Source organism: Anomaloglossus baeobatrachus, chromosome 6 (assembly GCF_048569485.1).
Source record: "Anomaloglossus baeobatrachus isolate aAnoBae1 chromosome 6, aAnoBae1.hap1, whole genome shotgun sequence".
NCBI classification, from domain to species: domain Eukaryota; kingdom Metazoa; phylum Chordata; class Amphibia; order Anura; family Aromobatidae; genus Anomaloglossus; species Anomaloglossus baeobatrachus.
The window spans coordinates 415,235,407-415,257,318 of NC_134358.1; the positions used below are offsets into that span (position 1 = coordinate 415,235,407).

The following is a 21,912-nucleotide window of genomic DNA, read 5'->3' on the forward strand; positions in this document are numbered from 1 at the left end:
TGGAGTCTGCGCATGCACATACCGTGATTTCCGGTGCCATTTTATTTATTGTATCATTTTGTAATGTCCTCTTTCCTGGCTTCTATAGTGTAATTATATCACCCATCCTGTAATTGTAGTGCCCTTGAGGCTTCAGTCGCTAAAGGGTATTGTGTACCGCCCCTGCAGCAGTTGGAATGCTCGGATCCGGGGTTACTGTGGCTCGAGGGTCTCCGGACCCGGGGGCTTGCGGCCACTCGAAAATAAAGAGGGACTATTTACAAGGGATAAGAGTTCGTGACGCCACCCGTGGTTCGCGGTAAGGGGAGTACCGCCGCTGCTGATGAGAGTACCTGGGGGAGATGGAGTGGGGCAGCCAGATGATGTTCCCTCCACGGGTAGGGGAGACCCCAGGACTCTAGATGGTGGAGGTGTAGGGAAGCGTGGTGCAGGCTATGCGGGCAGGCCGGACACGGGAGGGCAGCGTACCCACTCAGGCCGTGTTGGTGTTGATGCGACCATTAAGCAGACTCTGACACAGAAGTAAACCAAGTCTCTGGGTGTCGCTGCCACTTCAGGGGAGCTCGTCCGGGATTCCGCTCCCGTTGGTATTGCTGATGGTCTGAAACCTGCCTCCATGCACTAGTATTTAGATGTTATGAATGACCCCTCGGCTTGAAGATTTCAGGGTCCCGATCCCTACTGTTAAATAGAGGAGCTGTGTTTTTGAAGGCTGACACTTGGGAGTTCAGTGGGCCGCATAACCTGGAAAGCGCTATCCCCTTCGTTGTATGGTGCCTTCGATCTCTGAGCTCTCGGGGAAACTTCATAAAGAGACTATCCTCCACAGGGGAATTATCAGTTTGCGTAACACTACTCCCTGATCTAGGGTCCAGTACCCTGCCGTGCTCGGTACCGGTTATGCTATTAGGTACTCCGGTGCCGACCGCTCTCCAAAACTAAGTCTGGGCACCCTTCTCCAATAACCTGCGACCGGGTCTCTGACTCCTCCGGTCCCAGACCACCGTCTGCGACCTAGCCAACGTTTCCCAGGGAGCTACAACTCCCTCAGCTCCTCACTCTCTGAGGGCTACCACTGAACTGAACTATATCCCTCTCACCAGTCTGCCTGACCCCTAGGCTGGTGTCCCTTTTCCAGCTAAACCACCCACTGGTGTGCCTGATAGGGTGTGGTGTGAGGTGTGGTTAGGATTTGGGTGCTGATGGAAGCAATACCAATGGTTAGGATCCCAGAACCATGGAGGATGAGTTCTGTACCATAAGGAAAGGGATGCAGTTCCTTTTGACACCCTGAATAGGTCAGGGGTGTCACAATTGCATCTCACTTAAGGTGCAGTACTCATCCCGGGTAAGGAACAGGTTAACCACTGGTGTTCATTACTTACACAACTCACAGCTTAGTAGCCAGCCACTGGAACTGGGTTAGAGGTGGTCGCCATAACAACGAGACTTCCCCAGCACTGTAGGCAGCATGAGGGAAGTGAGAGAACTCACACCTTTTACCTCAGAACAGTCTGAAACGCAGGAGAAGCAGGTTCACTAAAGGGTGTGCTTCAGAGCTCCTTCAGAGGGACCGACCGAGAGGAGTGCTTGAGAGCTCTCTCAGAACTCAATGTAGAGAGTGCCAAAAGCCTCTTTGGGACCGGCGCAGTCAGGGTGCAGAACCCTAGGGTGGCATACACTTCACGTTGTGCCATCAGAATCTTCAGGGAAGGGGGATTTCCCATCCTATTGTCCAGCATAGAGGTCCCGGGGCACAGCAGCACATAGAGTCAGCAGTCAAGACCACGGTCAGGCCCTCAATTGATTTTCACTGCCTGCGAATGGGACAGGAACTAAACCCAAGGACACTGGGGTCCCCAAGTAGGTTCACGCCATGCGGATCCACATTACAGAGCGCAAGGAAACAAGGTCTCACACTCCACAACACTGGTGGTGGCCTTGGAATCATCCGGGATCGGCTGGGGCCCATCACGACGGAAATTGGCACTCCAAGAGTGATGACCTGACAGTGAGTAAAAGAACTTTGTCCGCAGTCCTGGTGTTGTCCCGTCATTGCTGGTGCCGTCGCCCCGCGCTCCGGCACCAATGGCCGATACCCCCCTCCGTCGTCCTCCCTGGGACCTAGCTCTACCTGTGGGGAGCTGGACCATCTGAGCTGCGTTACCATCTGCCCCAGAGGAGAGCAACATCTCTCAGTGGTGGCTGATCGTTAGCCGCATACCACCGGGTGACACTGCTAAGCCAACCTCCATCATGCCCTATACCAGTCACCTTGCACCTGTTTTATTTACACCTAGGGGGCCCTGGAGCCAGGTTCTGGTCACTCACAGCAACCCCAAATACCACTGGCCCGGTGATGAGTAGCCCTGAGGACCCGTGGCGCGTTATAATAATGTCACCCTTTTTTAAAGTCCTCTTTCCTGGCCCCTATACTTTAATACTGTCCTTTATCCAGGTCCCTATCAAGTAATAATATCCTCCATCCTGGTCCCCATCCTGTAATAATGCCTTCCATCTTCTAATAATTGCCTCCATCCTGTAATAATGTACCCTGTCCAGGGACCTTATTTTGTAATAATATACCCTGTTCTGGGACACCATTCTGTAATATTGTCCCTTGTCCTATAATAAGGTCCCTCATTCTGGCTCCATAATGTAAAAATGTCCCCTATCCTAGGCCCAAATTCTGAAATAATGTCTCCTGTCCTTGACCATCATTCTATACTAATGTTCCCTGACCTGGGCCTCCATTCTATAATAATGTCACCTGTCCTGTAATAATGGACCCCATCATGGTATAATGTCCCTATCCTGGACCCTTTTGTACTTCTCAAGTACATAATAAAAACAAACATTTTTTTCATACCTTCCCTTGCTGCCATGAAGGGTGCCATCCCGCTTTATAGCCAGCGCAAAAGCCAGCAGATCACATCTGCATGCTGGCTAACACAGGATGGACATGACATCACATCATGCGCCGCCTGTCACTAGAAAGCTAACATCTTCTGCTGGCTTCTGATTTACCAGCACCAGATATTGCAATGCAGGGAGCCGGCAGGTCTCTTTGCCATAATATATTTCAACTGGACGTGTGTCACAGGACACATTCACTTGAAATTAGCATCGTCAGGCCCCCTTCAAGCACAGACCTTTTAGCGACTGCAATCATCACGCCCCTGCTAAAAGCAATCTTATTATAAAGTACCAATATACGAATGGACAGTAAGGAGATCTTTGTAACAAACTTTTTACACCTATTCCTGCAACAACGATAAGGAGAGGTCTTCTATACCTAGAGGAAAAGTTTAATCAGAAATTACAAATGGAAATTCTTTACTGTACAAGCTGTAAAACTATGGAACTCTCTGCCACAACATGTAATGTTTGGTTTACTAAAAATGTTCAAGAAGGGACTGGATGCCTTTCTTGATAAATATATTATGGACAGTAAAGTCTGTGATGGGATGTTGATCCAGGGAACTAGTGTGGTTGTTGTAGTGAAAGTTCTTCCTGTGCCCATCATGTTACCTAGAAGATGATCCCGTTAGCTAATTTCTCCCTGGGATCTTGCACATGACATATTTTATGTGGTTAGTAGCATAGAAATCCCTAAAAGTTAACTTACCTCAATGTAAAAATTGAAAGGATCACATTTCCTAGTACTATGGTACAGTTTTCAAAATCATCAATATTTGAAGCATTAACTGCAAGAGCTTCTTTTAACTTTCCATGTCCAATGCCATAACATATTTTTCCTACAAGAGAAAAATCACAATGATGGTATATTTGCAGAAAGAGTGGATTTGCACAGATAATTCCCCACTGCAATTTACGCTACTCAAAACCCCATCCACGTGTAGTGGAAAAAAAATAGTTATGGAAATCAGTGAAACCACTTGTGGAATTTTCTCGGTGGATTTTATCCATGCAATGAATATGATGAAAGCGGCAGAGAACTTCTGCTGCAAGACCCATGTAGGAATAATAGCTATTTTTAGATAAAAGCTTTTAATAAATCTTAAAAATAAAAATGCTGCAAATTCTTCTTTAACCTAAAATGAAATATATCACTGTATTATTTTTTTTTACCAATGGAAACTATAAAGAAAAATGTTACTAATATTCTAATATGTTTTCATTTCTTGGTAGTACAGTATGTTAAAAAATATTTAAGAATTATAAATTTATTAACAATTTAATACAATTAGGATTTCCCTTTTTTATATGAAATATTCATTTTGTGATGTAGCTTTATTCTTTATTTTTATATCCTCATTTGCATTTGTTCTAAATATAGGCATTTCGTAGCTTCATCATTCATTTGTTCATTCATTTATTCATTCACACAGCAATTTTTTTACTGTTTCTCACTTCTTCATTACATGTGGTTTTTACCTTTGTATTTAATTAATGTTACTGTTTATGTTTTAAAGGAATGGAATGTCACAATATGAAAGGGAACCTGTCACCAGATTTTTCCCTTATAATCTGAAGCCACCACCAGTAAGCCCTTATATACAGCATTCTAGGATACTGTACAAAAATGCCCAGGCCATCACCAGTAAGCCACTACAGTATATACAGCATTCTAGAGGCTGTGTGGGGGCTCATACTATATATAGGGGCTATGTGGGGCTCATCCTGTACATAGGAAGCTATGGGAGGTGCATATTGTATATAGGGGGCTCATACTATATATAAGAGGCTATGTGGGGCTCATACTATATATAAAGGATATGTGGCGTCTCATACTATATATTGAGGCTATATGGAGGCTCATACTAGATAAATAAAGGCAATGTGATGACTCATACTATATATAAGGGGATAAGTGGGGGCTCATACTATATATAGGGGCTATGTGGGGTTCATCCTGTACATGGGGAGCTCTGAGAGGTGAATACTGTATATAGGGGGCTTGTGGGGGCTCACACTATATATAAAGGCTATGTGGGGGCTCATACTATATATTAAGGCTATGTGGAGTCTCTTACTATATATTGAGGCTATATGGGGGCTCATACTATATATAGAGGCAGTGTGATGGCTCATACTATATATAAGGGGCTATGAGGGGGGTCATACTGTATATTTTAGGATATGTGTGGGGCTCATCCTGTATATAGTGAGCTATGTGAGGCTCATACTGTATATCGGGGCTATGTGGGGCTCATATATACATATATATTATGTATATATATTATAGGGATGGTATTCTTGGGGTCGTATGCAGTGCCATCCAGTCTCCAAACGTCACGTGTGTGGTTGGCACCAAAGATCTCGATCTTGGTCTCATCAGACCAGAGAACCTTGAACCAGTCTGTCTCAGAGTCCTCCAAGTGATCATGAGCAAACTGTAGACGAGCCTTGACATGACGCTTTGAAAGTAAAGGTAGCTTACGGGCTCGTCTGGAACGGAGACCATTGCGGTGGAGTACGTTACTTATGGTATTGACTAAAACCAATGTCCCCACTACCATGAGATCTTCCCGGAGCTCCTTCCTTGTTGTCCTTGGGTTAGCCTTGACTCTTCGGACAAGCCTGGCCTCGGCACGGTGGAAACTTTCAAAGGCTGTCCAGGCCGTGGAAGGCTAACAGTAGTTCCATAAGCCTTCCACTTCCGGATGATGCTCCCAACAGTGGAGACAGGTAGGCCCAACTCCTTGGAAAGGGTTTTGTACTCCTTGCCAGCCTTGTGACCCTCCATGATCTTGTCTCTGATGGCCTTGGAATGCTCCTTTGTCTTTCCCATGTTGACCAAGTATGAGTGCTGTTCACAAGTTTGGGGAGGGTCTTAATTAGTCAGAAAAGGCTGGAAAAAGAGATAATTAATCCAAACATGTGAAGCTCATTGTTCTTTGTGCCTGAAATACTTCTTAACACTTTAGGGGAACCAAACAGAATTCTGGTGGTTTGAGGGGTTGAATAATAAATGACTCTCTGAATAAACTTTTCACAATTTAAAAAAAAAATAAAAAAAGAAATAACAATCTTTTTTGCTGCAGTGCATTTCACACTTCCAGGCTGATCTACAGTCCAAATGTCACAATGCCAAGTTAATTCCGAACGTTTAAACCTGCTAAATCTGCAGGGGGTTGAATACTACTTGTAGGCACTGTATATATATATATATATATATATATATATATATATATATATATATATATATATATATATATATATATGATGTATATATATATATATATATATATATATGTATCTATATATATATATATATAAATATATATATATATATATATATATATACATATACACAGTAGATAAATACATATATATATATATATATATAATATAAAATGTGTGGTGTCTCACTCATAGTGTATATAAAGAGTTATCTGGGTCTCATACTGCATATTTGCAGCTGTCAATGACCCATCATATTACCTCGATTGCCACTGCAACAGGGCAATTGGGATAAATTGGGTAAATTGCCTAAATTGGCAAATCTAATGATGTGACAATTTTTGGGTGGCTGCAAGCTGCTATTTTTAGGCTGGGGGGGGACCCATAACCAAGGGTCTCCCTAGCCTGAAAATACCAGCCCCCAAATACCAGCCCCCAGCTGTCCGCTTTATCTTTTCTGGGTATTAAAATTGGGCGTGGATCTCAAAATGTTTTTTTAAGATTATTTATTGAAATAATTTAAAAAACGCTCACGAGGTTCTTCAGAATTTGATACACAGCCTAGATGAAGTACACAGCTGGGCGCTGCAGCCTGTAGCTGTCTGCTATATCTGTGCTGAGTATCAAAATACGAGGGACCCTGAAACACTTTTTCCCATTATTTATTATTAAACTCTATTCCAGAGACCCAGACAGCTAGTGTGAGGGCAACCAATCACAGACGCCGGCACAGAGGGTGGCTGGGAGAATCAGGACTGCAGCTAATCACAGACACTGTTACGGAGGGTGGGTGGTGGAATCAGGGAATATTTATGAATTTTAATGATCGAACCCAGAAGTAATGTGACCGCCACACGAGAAACTGTAAGTATAACTCTCCTGCTTTAATGACTGCACATCATTTTTTTTTCTTTCACTGCGCTCCCCAATCAGAGTAAAGCTAGTAGCAAAGATGGCTACGGCACTACAGTGATAGGTAAGCAATCTCCCCATGTTCAGTGGCTTAAAATCAGGCACCGAACATGCGAGGGAGGCGAGGAACAAAATACTGGATGAGTAACAGATATCGCGAACAACTTAATATTCGTTGCTAGTAATGAATAGTGCTGAGCATTTTCGCTCATCACTACGTACAGTTTAGCTGTTTTGAAGAGAGCTCTCAACTGCACTATGTGATACAATTGGAGCTGTGGGATTCTGACATATTAAAGACAATCAGCTTAAAAAAAAGGCTGTATTCACCTTCAGGGCAAGGTCCATCACATTTTTTACAGCGGAGTGCACCATATTCCTCTACCATGTATGAATCTTTACTGCATTTCTGAACACAAGTTCCAGAATCTGTCACCATAAAGTCGACTGCAAAATATAAAAAAAATGCATAATCCAGTGGAATATCATATTAATTTTATATAACAATAATATACATTTTAGTCCTTTATAAGTCTTAAGAGTTAAATCACATTTGAGAAAACTGCACTGGTAGTCGACTACGTTCACACGCCAGTAAAGGTTAACCCAGTTAAGGGGCCTGGCCACTAAAGTCCTGTCCTCTGACTCCTATTGTATGGGGCCACTCTGTTCGAAGATTGGTCTCTCATTTCAAAGCTGTTCACACTTCATATCTCTGTCAAAACTCGAGGTTCACAATAGCCCACCTTCTGTCTCCTCACCTTCACCTTCCTTGCCACGAACTACCCACTGTATGCGACCCGCCCTGATGAAGCCGCTGCTGCGGCGACACGCGTCGGCCTCTAACCTTGAGCACCCTGCTTGACCGCCCCCATGACATGACTGACTAACCCTGGATCCATGACCGGTGACTATACGGTATTCACCAAACCCTGCCCTATATGACATGACTCCGGCCCTCAGGCAGTTGGCTATTTTGAATTGCATTCCTCTTGGCATTCTTGTCTTATATGCAGTCGCCATATGTGTGAGTATTGGCTGTTACTCCCCTGCCTAAATTTGGCCGGATATTTATATACAATCCCAGGGTGGGATGGTCACCGGCCGCAACTTTACCCTTGTGATTAGTTTACTTTATCTAGGCACTTGGGAAGACTGTGATATTGCTGGTTGGATTATAGCTGTATAATCATTGTACAGTTTCTCTAACTAAAGATCGGCTATCAGTATTGATATTCCTTATTGTGGAAATCACTCTGAGACATACTGACTGCTATCCGCATGTTACTGCACCCCTTATCGCCTACACAGGGTTCAGTTCACTGGATCTACTGGGTGATTTCGCCGGCTGAATCATAGCTGTATAACTACTGCACAATATTTGTACCTGAACATTGGCTACTAGTATATATATATTTTTTTCCCTTATTGTAGAAACTATTCTAGGGTATATGGATCGCTAATTGCTTGTTACTGTACCCCTTATTATCTACATAGGGTTTATGCTATTTGGCTTATGGTGTGGTCATTTAAACCACATTGTCCATGCTATGTGTCTGTTGCACAAACCATTATCAAGTGATTGGCATCTGCTAATATACTGTTCAATATATATCTTTCTGACATAGGGCATGAGACTGTAGGACAGGTTTATATTGTGATATGTGTCTACACTCATATATACTGTGATCAGCTACTACCATATTTTTCAAGTATCCTACTTCAGCCCTATAGATTGATTCAATCAGGGACACTTGATATCCAATATTGCATCATCCAGGGTTTCGGTCTTTTTACTATCTTCTTTTTGATACTGTACCGTACTTTATGATTGTACTGTTACTCATGATATATGATATTGGGGCATTTGGTCTCGCTCAAGTGGTGTTCTCTTGTCTTGTTGTATGTTTTTTAATTGATTATAAGATGTTTTTCTTTGTGCAATAAATAAAGGTGTGTTCTTTTATACATTATACTATTGGTGTGCCTCTGCTTGCATGTGCGGAATCTTTTTCTCCCTTGCTCCACTTCATATCTCTGTCAAAACTCGAGGTTCACAATAGCCCACCTTCTGTCTCCTCACCTTCACCTTCCTTGCCACAAACTACCCACTGTATGCGACCTTCACAACTATACGTCCATCAATTTCGCTCACTAAAGGCTGCTTTACACGCAGTGACATCACTAGTGATGTCGCTAGTGATAGCACCCGCCCCCGTCGTTTGTGAGTCAAGGGCAAATCGTGGCAAACAATATCACCGGTACGCGTCACACATACTTACCTTCCTAACAACGTAGCTGTGGCTGCCGAACAATGTCTTTTTTAAGGGGGCAGTTCGTTTGGCGTCCCAGCCACATCACTCAGCTGGCCACCAATAGAAGCGGAGGGAGTAGAGAGCAGCCGCATGAACTTCACTCCCACCTCGTTGCCGGAGGACGCAGGTACGCTGTTGTTCGTTGTTCCCAGGGTGTCACACGTAGCGATGTGTGCTGCCTCAGGAATGACGAACAACCTGCGTTCTGAACGAGGAACGATATTTTGAAAATGAACAACGTGACAACAATCAACGATTTGGTGAGTATTTCTGATCATTAGCAGTTGCTCGTAGGTGTCACACGCAATGACGTCGCTAACAAGGCCGGATGTGCGTCACGAATTCTGGGACCCCAGCGATATCTCGTTAGCAATGTTGCTGCGTGTAACAGGGCCTTAAGTCTTCACTGACTCTTTCAGAATGAACAATCATGTGCCCTTTCAATTGACTCCTCCCATGGTGGACTAATCCCAATGCTTATCTGTTACTTGCCCAACAGTCCGGCAACTTGCCAAACAAGTATTTTGCAATTCTACCACATACAATGCTATACACCATACCTTATATTAAGAGAACACATTACAATCCACATGACATAATAGTTACAAAAAAGCAAGTCATTGTTCACATTACAAGACAATAATGTGATTGGCGTATTCAGGGAAAGGCATGTAACATGGATTGTCTACCACCCTTACATGTGTATTGCAACAAAACAAAAAAAATAAATGGCAACCTGGACATAATTTCCCCAAGAAAATCAAAAATGGGCTGGGCAAAATTGGTGGCACCCTAAATCTAATATTTGGTTCCACACCCTTTGGAATAAATAACAGCAATCAATTGCCAATCGCTTCTTCCAACAGCAATTTTAAGATCTCTCCACAGGTGTTTAATGGGATTTAGATCTGGAATCATTGCTAGCCACTTCAGAACAGTCAAGGCATCCAGTGCCATAGGAAGTAAAACAACCCCCAAAACATCTTTCAACCTCCACCATATTTGACTGAAGGTACTGTGTTCTTTTCTTTATAGGTCTTATTCTATTTTCAATAAACAGAAGAATGCTTTACTAAAAAGCTATATATTGGTCTCATCTGCCCCAAGACAATTTTCCAGAAGGATGTTGGCTTACTCATGTACATTTTCGCAAACTGCAGTCTACCTTTTTTGTCTCTGTGTCAGCAGGAGGGGAGGTCCTACTAGGTCTCCTGCCATAGAATAGAATTCAATTTCATTCAAATGTTAACAGATTTTTCACACTGATACTGATGCACCCTGAGCCTGCAGAACAGCTTGATTTTTTTTTTTTGATCTTGATTGGGACTGCTTATCCACCATCTGGACTGTAATGCAACCTTTCATTAATTTTTCTATGTCATCCATGTCCAGGAAGATTAGCTACAGCTCCATGGGTGATAAACGTCTAGATTATGTTGTGCAAAATGTACAAAGCAATATCAAGATCTGTGGAGATGGACTTGTAACCTTGAGATTGTTGATATTTTTTTAACAATTTTGGTTTTCAAGGACTCAGATAGTTTTCTTCTCCTCTTTCTGTTCTCCGTGCTTAGTTTGGCACACACAGACATACAATGCTAAGATTGAGTCAACTTCTCCCTTTTTTATCTGTTTTCAGATGTTATTTTCATATTACCCACACCTGTTACTTGCCTCAGGTGAGTTTGAATGAGCATGATATGCTTGAAATAAAGTTGTTTAACCACAGTTTTGGAAAGGTGCCAACAATTTTACAAGGACCATTTTTGGGCTTTTGTATGAAATTGAATCCAATTTGCCTTTTTACTCTGTTTCTTTTGTGTTACACAAAGGAAATAAATATATATATAACAAAACATGCAACTACAATACTTTTCTGGGAGAAATGCTTACTTTTTCAGAACAATTTCAAGAGTGTCAACACTTTGAGCCATGGCTGTATTTTTTCTCTATCCTTGTGATGATTTCACTAATCATTAGGATTACTGATAAACAGTTATGTTGCTATGACATGACATTCTAAAACATTTCATGTTTTAACTATAGATTCAATTATACTGCAGCACTATGTAGTGAGATGACAGCACAAAACTATATTACTGTAGTCAACATAAGTGTTTAGAAATTTGGAAGAATGCTGACATTTTAATTTTCCAGAATTATTTTCGCATGGTATCCCCTTCAGAAAGAATTGTACACTTCATGGTATTTCTTCAGGAAGAATTGTGTGCTGCATGATATTTTCCCAGCAAGCACTTAAAAGGGTTTCCAGAGCTTCAATACTAATAACTAGAGATGAGCGAACCGGTCATGGTTCGGCTCGAGTTCGGTTCGTCGAACGGACGTCTCGTTCGAGTTCAGTTCGTCGAACGTTCGACGAACCGAACTCGAACCGCATAGGAAACAATGGCAGGCAATCACAAACACATAAAAACACCTAGAAAACACCCTCAAAGGTGTCCAAAAGGTGACAAACAACTCACAACACAACACAAACACATGGGAAAGTGACAAGGACATATACTCATGCGAAAACAAAAGAGCAGGACAAGGAAAAAGAGGAGGACACACAGATATATGAGTATATGCAAGGAAACGTCGATGCCATTACTGTGCAACTTGAGCCCTGCTCATTTTAGGCTTCCAATCTGGATAAATGGCCTGAGCTTGCCACGTACGCCTTGGGGATCTTGTCGTGTCCTGCAGCCAGCGTTCTCTCGGAACCTGTCTTCAGTGCTGCTGGGGGTCTGCTGGCAGATAAGCACACGTGTCTGTCCACTGACAATGTGGACATGGCTCTCAGAGGACTTTTCTTCCCCTGGCTCATCCAGGGGAGGTGAAAGGCACGCGTATTTTTGAGAGTGCTTCATGCAAAGCATCTTTTTCTTTTTCAAAAGGGGCGTCAACTGATGCCAGTCAAGTGGGGTGTGTGTGGCCCAATTAGTGGCAACGAGGGAGACTGTGGTTGGAGTCCCCTCGCTGTGTTTGTAAAAGAACCAAGATGAACAAGTCATGGCTCTCAGAGGACTTTTCTTCCCCTGGGTCATTCAGGGGAGGTGAAAGGCACGCGTATTTTTGAGAGTGTTTCATGCAAAGCATCTTTTTCTTTTTCAAAAGGGGGGTCAACTGATGCCAGTCAAGTGGGGTGTGTGTGGCCCAATTAGTGGCAATGAGGGAGACTGTGGTTGGAGTCCCCTCGCTGTGTTTGTAAAAGAACCAAGATGAACAAGTCAAGGCTCTCAGAGGACTTTTCTTCCCCTGGGGCATCCAGGGGAGGTGAAAGGCACGCGTATTTTTGAGAGTGCTTCATGCAAAGCATCTTTTTCTTTTTCAAAAGGGGGGTCAACTGATGCCAGTCAAGTGGGGTGTGTGTGGCCCAATTAGTGGCAACGAGGGAGACTGTGGTTGGAGTCTCCTCGCTGTGTTTTACATGATTTTCGAAGGACATGACATGCCTAAGAGGTTGAGTTTCATCATCTGCAACTTGTTGGCAACAGAAAGGCTGCCTTTACACCCTTTTGAGACCGAGGATTTTCGAGACTTTATGCCCATTGCAGTGCCCCAAGAGCCTATGGCCAGTCGTCACTCCTTCTCCAAGAAAGGCATGCCCGCGCTACCACAGCAGGTCGCACACAACCTCACCGATTCCTTGAGAAACTCTGTGTGTGACAGGGTGCATTTCACCACAGATACTTGGACCAGTAAGCATGGACAGGGGAGTTACATGTCGCTGACTGGGCCCTGGGTAACTATGGTGAGAGATGGAGAAGGGTCTGCTGTAGAAGTTTTGCCCTCCCCACGAGTTGTGTGTCAATCCTTCCTCTGTATGTAGAAGTTCCTCCACTGCTTCTGCCTCCTCAACCTCGTGTGGGTCCTCCACCTCGGCCCAAACCCTGTGTGGTCAGGCCACCCACTTTGTAACTGCGCACAAGGAATCCCACACACCTCCTTACTATACTGGCAGCAGAGCTCAACAGCATGAGGCGGTCGACTCTTTTCTTTGAAATGTCTGTGAATTGTGAGTCACACCGCTGAGGAGTTGTGGACGGTAAGCTATGGAGAGTGAGACCGAGTTTCATCAATGGTTGTCTCCACTGAACCAGCAGCCAGGGAAGGTCGGGTGCGACAATGATGCAAACCAGTCTGCGACCCTTCTTCCGGGCAATATGACACACGTGCCTTGTATGGCTCACGTGTTGAACCTGGTTGTCCAGCAATTTCTAAAACACTATCCCAGCCTACATGGCCTTCTGCAGAGGGCACGGTGTAACGCCTGCCTGGATCGACACACTCAGATGGGCTGTAAAGGATAAGCTAGAGGCAAGCCACTTACCAAGCTGGACACCCAGAACCCTGAAACCCTTTAACCCCTATACAGTGATTTGGATTTACACAGGGCCCAAGTTGATCAATACTTGTGGAAGGCTGCAGTTCCAGAGAATAGTAGTCATGCAGGGTCAAAAACATTAATTGAGGAAGAGGAACAGAATGGGATGGCCAGGACTTAATCAGAAAACAAGCAGAGGTAAAATGCGCTATGAGCTCCCTTTCATCCTTCGCACCCAGCAGCTCAACAACTTTCATCGCTCCTGAAGTCTTAGGGTCTGGCGGTTAAACGCCGGAAATGCGATGTTCCGACACGCAGGAATTGGAATCTGCACATGTTGCAGCGTCTGTGGCACCACCGCAGAGCCCTGCAGAAATACGGTCTGACGTATACCCTGGGCTAACTTGATCCAGAGGTGGTGCAGATCACGCTGCTGGAGTGGTGTCAGATCAAGGACCTATGCACCCTTCTACACAGTTTACAAATGTCAACGAAGATGTTTAGCACTGGCGATGCCATTCTCAGCGTGACAATTCTGGTCATCTACAAGATGGAGCACACTGTAAGCATTATTCGGAGTCAGGTGTTGGTCCAAGAGGAAGGGGAGGAAGTACAGGAGGAGTCATATGCAGAAGGGATAATAAGATCTACAAGGTCCAGACGGTGAGCGGCACCTAGGCGGCAGTCATGGTGGGGGAGAGGGATTAACAAGGGCGCATAGTATCAGCAAAAATTGTTGAGGAAGGTGCAGGAGCCCATGAAGAAATGGAGGACGAACTGACGATGGGCATGGAAGACTCAGCAGATGAGTGAGAGCTTGCTCACATTTCGGTTGTGCGAGGTTGGGGGGAGAGGGCAGAGGAAGGAGGCACGATTTTCACCTCTCTGCCACCAACACACCAAGGACTTGGTCCTCCTGGATGCACAAGACACATGAGCGCCTTCTTGCTGCACTACCTACAACATGACCCTCGGATTGTACGAATTCGAAGTAATGCTAACTACTGGGTTCCCACACTGTTAGATCCCTGGTACAAGACAAAATTTGGCGAAATAATTCCTGCCATAGAAAGAGACGCACGTATACAGGAGTATCTGTAGAAGGTGGTACGGATTCTTAGATCTGCTTTTCCAGTAAACACCAGTGCTGCACAGAGTGAATCTCAATGCTTTGTCATGGATAGGAGGAAATGGTCTTTTACTTGTCCACATCTGAGGGACCGAGGGCTGGCTGCTGTGCTGAGATGGCATTGAGTACGGTGTCCCTGCAGACGTGCACTTTTGGTCATATACCAAATGAGTTGAAAAAGGACAGATGCTGGTGGAAAGGGGAACAGTTGTGTTGGAAAGGGGAAAAAAGTTTTTGTCCGTGGGTTTGGTGGTTAAGCAAAAGTAACATTTGATGAAGAAACACCATCTGTTACGGTGGGACTGGCAGATTTGGATAAGGTGGTATATACTATGTTACCGCTAAATAACGAAAATTAATAAGAAAAGAAAGAGAAAGGTATATATCCCCATCAGCAGTCAATGTCCACCGTGCTCCCAGATGGAAAAGGAGAGGTTGGCAACTGGAAGGTTAGGTGGAGGATACAGATCTGTGTGGCTATGAAACTAATAGTTGCCTGAACCGAGTTAGACGCCACTCGGATCTCGAGACTGGGAGCCCTGTTAGCGTCACAGAGTCCACACGCCCACCCAGCCCAGGAACTCCCTGTTAACATCACAGGGGCCATTCAGTACGCTGACCGTGTGCATTGGGGCCACACCTGTGGACAGCAGGCGCATCAGCAGCAGCAGGCCTGTTAATGCCACTGGGCTGCACAAGCAGGACTTGTAGTACAGGAGCTGGTCTTAACCGTTCTGCGTTAACAACTGTGGTGGCGGCCTGCATCGACGCCCTATCCCTGCCTACCTCTGGCCTAAAGCCGCAATGGGTTCAACACATGGAGGTGTGCTCTTTCGGAGCATAATAGAAGACTGCGCACCTCCTTGTTGGCTCCAGCCCGATTTATAACCTGGGTCCACCCCAAACCAGGGTGAACCACAATGCACCTCCTGGAGACAAAAGCAGAGTGACACGTCATGAGTGGCATAACTAGCGTCCTATTTGGAACCGCAACTTCAATAATGACCTCATGGCTGCCACGACACAAACACCTCCCCAGTCATCGTTTGACCATCAATAATGAGGTGACAAGTCATAGGGGCGGGCCTCTGCAAGCCATTTGGGAGTGGCCTGGCCACATCGTCAGGACACCTGATGCCCTGTGGTCTATATGGGCCCCCCACATCAGGGGCAGTGCCAAAGAGTTCATTACCGGACCTTGTCTCTGATGCAGTAAGTGCCTGAGCATGCTCAGTAGCATGAAATACAGTCTCTGAAAAAAGACTATCAGCTTTAGCATGGTGTCTAGGCACAACACAGGACTTAGACCCGGCACGGAGTGCAAGTACCTGTGCAAAGAGGCTTTTCGCACTAAGTGTGGGAGCATGCGCTGTATCCCGAAATGAAGACTTAGCCTCAGGAATGGCACAGTCAGGCTGAGCATACTCACTAGGCGAAACACTGTAGTTAGGCTGCGGCTGGGGTAAATCGGCACATGCATGCGCACTAGCTGCCTCTCCACACTTAGACGTGGAGGAGAAATTGCTCTTCGGGTGTGGACTTGGAGATGCTGTCTATGAACAGAAGGAAAAGATAAAGGAAGCCTCACTTTCTATCCCTCCGAATGATCAAATGCAGCTAGGAATTCCCTGAGTTTGCTATATAATTAGCGTAGCAAAATGTGCATGAGGGTGTCACGCAAAGGTGCTGCAAATAGATTTGCACCAGTGGGACACTAATGGAAGTCCAACAGCCAGTTCTTGTATGCCACTAAATGGCAGCAATTTTTGCTATCATTATAGCTTATTAAAAACAGAGCAGGAGGGTGTCCTGCACAGGTGCTAGAAATAGCTTGGCACCAGTGGGACAATAATGAAATACAACAGCCAGTTCTTGTATGCCACTAAATGGCAGCATTTTTTGCTATCATTATAGCTTATTAAAAACAGAGCAGGAGGGTGTCCTGCACAGGTGCTAGAAGTAGCTTGGCACCAGTGGGACAATAATGAAATACAACCTCCAGTTCTTGTATGCCACTAAATGGCAGCATTTTTTGCTATCATTATAGCTTATTAAAAACAGAGCAGGAGGGTGTCCTGCACAGGTGCTAGAAGTAGCTTGGCACCAGTGGGACAATAATGAAATACAACCTCCAGTTCTTGTATGCCACTAAATGGCAGCATTTTTTGCTATCATTATAGCTTATTAAAAACAGAGCAGGAGGGTGTCCTGCACAGGTGCTAGAAATAGCTTGGCACCAGTGGGACAATAATGAAATACAACAGCCAGTTCTTGTATGCCACTAAATGGCAGCATTTTTTGCTATCATTATAGCTTATTAAAAACAGAGCAGGAGGGTGTCCTGCACAGGTGCTAGAAGTAGCTTGGCACCAGTGGGACAATAATGAAATACAACCTCCAGTTCTTGTATGCCACTAAATGGCAGCATTTTTTGCTATCATTATAGCTTATTAAAAACAGAGCAGGAGGGTGTCCTGCACAGGTGCTAGAAATAGCTTGGCACCAGTGGGACAATAATGAAATACAACAGCCAGTTCTTGTATGCCACTAAATGGCAGCATTTTTTGCTATCATTATAGCTTATTAAAAACAGAGCAGGAGGGTGTTATGCAGAGGTGCTGCACATAGATTTGCACCAGTGGGGCACTAATGGAGTACAACAGCCAGTTCTTGTATGCCACTAAATGGCAGCATTTTTTGCTATCATTATAGCTTATTAAAAACAGAGCAGGAGGGTGTCATGCAGAGGTGCTGCACATAGATTTGCACCAGTGGGGCACTAATGGAGTACAACAGCCACTTCTTGTATGCCACTAAGTTTACTCAATTTTTTGTATTATAATGTCTTAGTAACAATGAGTTTGAGTGTGCAATGCAGGCAGACGTGCTGCAAATATCTTTGCACTAGTGGGACAATACAGAAGGCCAACAGCCACTTTTATGATGCCACTAAGTTCACTCAGTGTTTGCTAGTATAATGGCTTAGTAACAATGAGTTTGAGTGTGCAATGCAGGCAGACGTGCTGCAAATATCTTTGCACTAGTGGGACAATACAGAAGTCCAACAGCCACGTTTAGGATGCCACTAAGTTCACTCAGTGTTTGCTAGTATAATGGCTTAGTAACAATGAGTTTGAGTGTGCAATGCAGGCAGACGTGCTGCAAATATCTTTGCACTAGTGGGACAATACAGAAGTCCAACAGCCACTTTTATGATGCCACTAAGTTCACTCAGTGTTTGCTAGTATAATGGCTTAGTAACAATGAGTTTGAGTGTGCAATGCAGGCAGACGTGCTGCAAATATCTTTGCACTAGTGGGACAATACAGAAGTCCAACAGCCACGTTTAGGATGCCACTAAGTTCACTCAGTGTTTGCTGGTATAATGTCTTAAGAGATGGTCTGGCTCACTGTCAGGTGCCCAGGAAAAACAGTAACAATAATCAAAAAAAGATCCTGGCACTCATATGAAATTAGAGAGACAAATGAAGAATGCTGTAATTCATTTATTTTGAATATTGACGTTTCGGCTTTTGCCTTTATCAAAATAGAGGCTGAATATGAAGAAAACAGAAAAAGAGAAAATAAATCAGTACCATAATTAGCCACATCATTACAGTATGTAAAAAGAAAAAATTATACCTATTTGGTATATGCAATAAAATGAACTTATTCTTCATGTGAAAAATCACATAAATTATCCTGTGTGAGAGATAACAAGAACCGGTCCATTAAAGAAAGGGAGAGGAATAACCACATATCACAAACACAGTGGGGAAAATATGTACACATACAGTTAGGTCCAGAAATATTTGGACAGTGACACAAGTTTTATTTTTGCTGTTTACAAAAACATGTTCAGAAATACAATTATATATATAATATGGGCTGAAAGTGCACACTCCCAGCTGCAATATGAGAGTTTTCACATCCAAATCGGAGAAAGGGTTTAGGAATCATAGCTCTGTAATGCATAACCTCCTCTTTTTCAAGGGACCAAAAGTAATTGGACAAGGGACTCTAAGGGCTGCAATTAACTCTGAAGGCATCTCCCTCGTTAACCTGTAATCAATGAAGTAGTTAAAAGGTCTGGGGTTGATTACAGGTGTGTGGTTTTGCATTTGGAAGCTGTTGCTGTGACCAGACAACATGCGGTCTAAGGAACTCTCAATTGAGGTGAAGCAGAACATCCTGAGGCTGAAAAAAAAGAAAAAATCCATCATAGAGATAGCAGACATGCTTGGAGTATTCAAAATCAACAGTCAGGTACATTCTGAGAAAAAAGGAATTGACTGGTGAGCTTGGGAACTCAAAAAGGCCTGGGCGTCCACGGATGACAACAGTGGTGGATGATCGCCGCATACTTTCTTTGGTGAAGAAGAACCTGTTCACAACATCAACTGAAGTCCAGAACACTCTCAGTGAAGTAGGTGTATCTGTCTCTAAGTCAACAGTAAAGAGAAAACTCCATGAAAGTAAATACAAAGGGTTCACATCTAGATGCAAACCATTCATCAATTCCAAAAATAGATAGGCCAGAGTTAAATTTGCTGAAAAACACCTCATGAAGCCAGCTCAGTTCTGGAAAAGTATTCTATGGACAGATGAGACAAAGATCAACCTGTACCAGAATGATGGGAAGAAAAAAGTTTGAAGAAGAAAGGGAACGGCACATGATCCAAGGCACACCACATCCTCTGTAAAACATGGTGGAGGCAATGTGATGGCATGGGCATGCATGGCTTTCAATGGCACTGGGTCACTTGTGTTTATTGATGACATAACAGCAGACAAGAGTAGCCGCATGAATTCTGAAGTGTACCGGGATATACTTTCAGCCCAGATTCAGCCAAATGCCGCAAAGTTGATCGGACGGCGCTTCATAGTACAGATGGACAATGACCCCAAGCATACAGCCAAAGCTACCCAGGAGTTCATGAGTGCAAAAAAGTGGAACATTCTGCAATGGCCAAGTCAATCACCAGATCTTAACCCAATTGAGCATGCATTTCACTTGCTCAAATCCAGACTTAAGACGGAGAGACCCACAAACAAGCAAGACCTGAAGGCTGCGGCTGTAAAGGCCTGGAAAAGCATTAAGAAGGAGGAAACCCAGCGTTTGGTGATGTCCATGGGTTCCAGACTTAAGGCAGTGATTGCTTCCAAAGGATTCGCAACAAAATATTGAAAATAAAAATATTTTGTTTGGGTTTGGTTTATTTGTCCAATTACTTTTGACCTCCTAAAATGTGGAGTGTTTGTAAAGAAATGTGTACAATTCCTACAATTTCTATCAGATATTTTTGTTCAAACCTTCAAATTAAACGTTACAATCTGCACTTGAATTCTGTTGTAGAGGTTTCATTTTAAATCCAATGTGGTGGCATGCAGAGCCCAACTCGCGAAAATTGTGTCACTGTCCAAATATTTCTGGACCTAACTGTATGTACACACATATATATATAATCACCGTTAAGGGATTATGCCAACATATGACACAATTACATATAGACTGATATAATGATCCATGGAATGAGTAGGCATGCATAAAGAAAGAGGAAGAGAACAAGAAAAGTAGATAAGACAGCATGACAAAATTACCTGAAAGAGTCAAAGGCAAAGGGGACAATATCCTAAGGATATGAGGTATCGTGCCGCTAGGTGAGGAACTGAGAACAACAAGAGACAAAGAAAAGATAAGAATAATGCGATTAAGGAAAAAGCCCAGCATTCTTCATTTGTCTCTCTAATTTCATATGAGTGCCGGGATCTTTTTTTGATTTTTGCTAGTATAATGGCATAGTAACAATGAGTTTGAGTGTGCAAAGGGCAGGAGGGTACAGTGGCAGGTTTGTGGGTCTCTGGGTAGAGGAAAGGAAGCCTGCCTTTATATCCCTCCTAATGGGGAAATGCAGCGAGGAAATCCCTGACCTTAGCTACCCAGACGCTGTCATCTTGTGTAGCTGTTAAACTCTGTTTTCACGGACCTGTCACCTATGGCTCTGACCCTGCCGGTATTAGCCCTTAAAAGGACTGATAGAAAATGCTATCCCTATGCTGTACAGCGCTGTGTATAGAGCGTACACAGCAGTATCGGAGATAGGCGCTGCGCCAGCGGTGACTGACACCCAGACGCAGAAGAGATAATGGCGTCCGGACGGGCAGATACTCGTTTTTATAATGCAGGGACATGTGACATGGACATCCTATCACACATGCCGTTGCTTCTCTGGCTAAAAGTCCACTTAGCTGTGTGTGTGTCTGGGATTGGCTGACATGCTGGCCCGCCCCACTACACGCGCGCGCTTAGGGAAGGAAGACAAGGAAAAAAAAAAAAAAATGGCGATCGCCATTATCCAAACAGCAGTGATCTGAATGCGCTGTTCCCGCACACTATACACTGAAATGTCATAATAGTGTGAGTCACAGAGTGACTTACACTATTACAGCGGAAAGCCAGCTAGTAATTAGCTGGTCTTTTTGCTGCTAGAACCGTTCTCGAACGTATCTAGAACTATCGAGCTTTAGCAAAAAGCTCGAGTTCTAGTTCTATCTAGAACAGCCCCCAAAATCACTCGAGCCGCGAACTGGAGAACCTCGAACCGCGAACCGCGCTCAACTCTACTAATAACAGATTTTTAGAATAAATCATCAATATGAGATGGGTTGGAGTCTGACACATGCACCCTCATCAATTAGTTATTAGCGGGTTCCACCATTTACAGAAGGACACAGTGTTAAAAGTTAGAACTACATAGCTCCTAAGCTACCTTATTCTAGTTAACACATTTTTCGGAGCAGCAGTGTTAAGGCTCTATACACTACGACACAGTGGGACCTGATGGCAACTGATCACTGGAGATGTTGGGTGTTGAACCCCTACTGAGCTGATATTGATGACCTAACTTAGGGATAACCAACAATATATTCCTCCAATCACAAGGCGCAGTAACAAAAAAAAAAATCATGTGAGTAATTTACATTAGTATGCATACATTTAGTGGAATTCAATACCATCATATTTTTAGTGAATATGGTCATGTGCATAAGCTAAATGTATCCAAAATATGTACATTAGTAGT

The 21,912-nt window shown here is 43.9% G+C and overlaps 1 protein-coding gene across 1 annotated transcript in view; it reads right to left on the reverse strand.

The window, feature by feature from the left end:
- LOC142243948 (epidermal growth factor receptor-like) overlaps positions 1-21,912 on the reverse strand; it is a 191,565-nt gene that overhangs the window by 38,775 nt on the left and 130,878 nt on the right. Inside the window, exons 9-11 of the mRNA XM_075316140.1 lie at positions 4,365-4,398; positions 3,629-3,758; positions 3,209-3,295 (exon numbers count right to left, since the gene is read on the reverse strand). Coding sequence (XP_075172255.1) covers positions 3,209-3,295; positions 3,629-3,758; positions 4,365-4,398 — 251 coding nt within the window. The remainder of the gene's footprint in view (positions 1-3,208; positions 3,296-3,628; positions 3,759-4,364; positions 4,399-21,912) is intronic.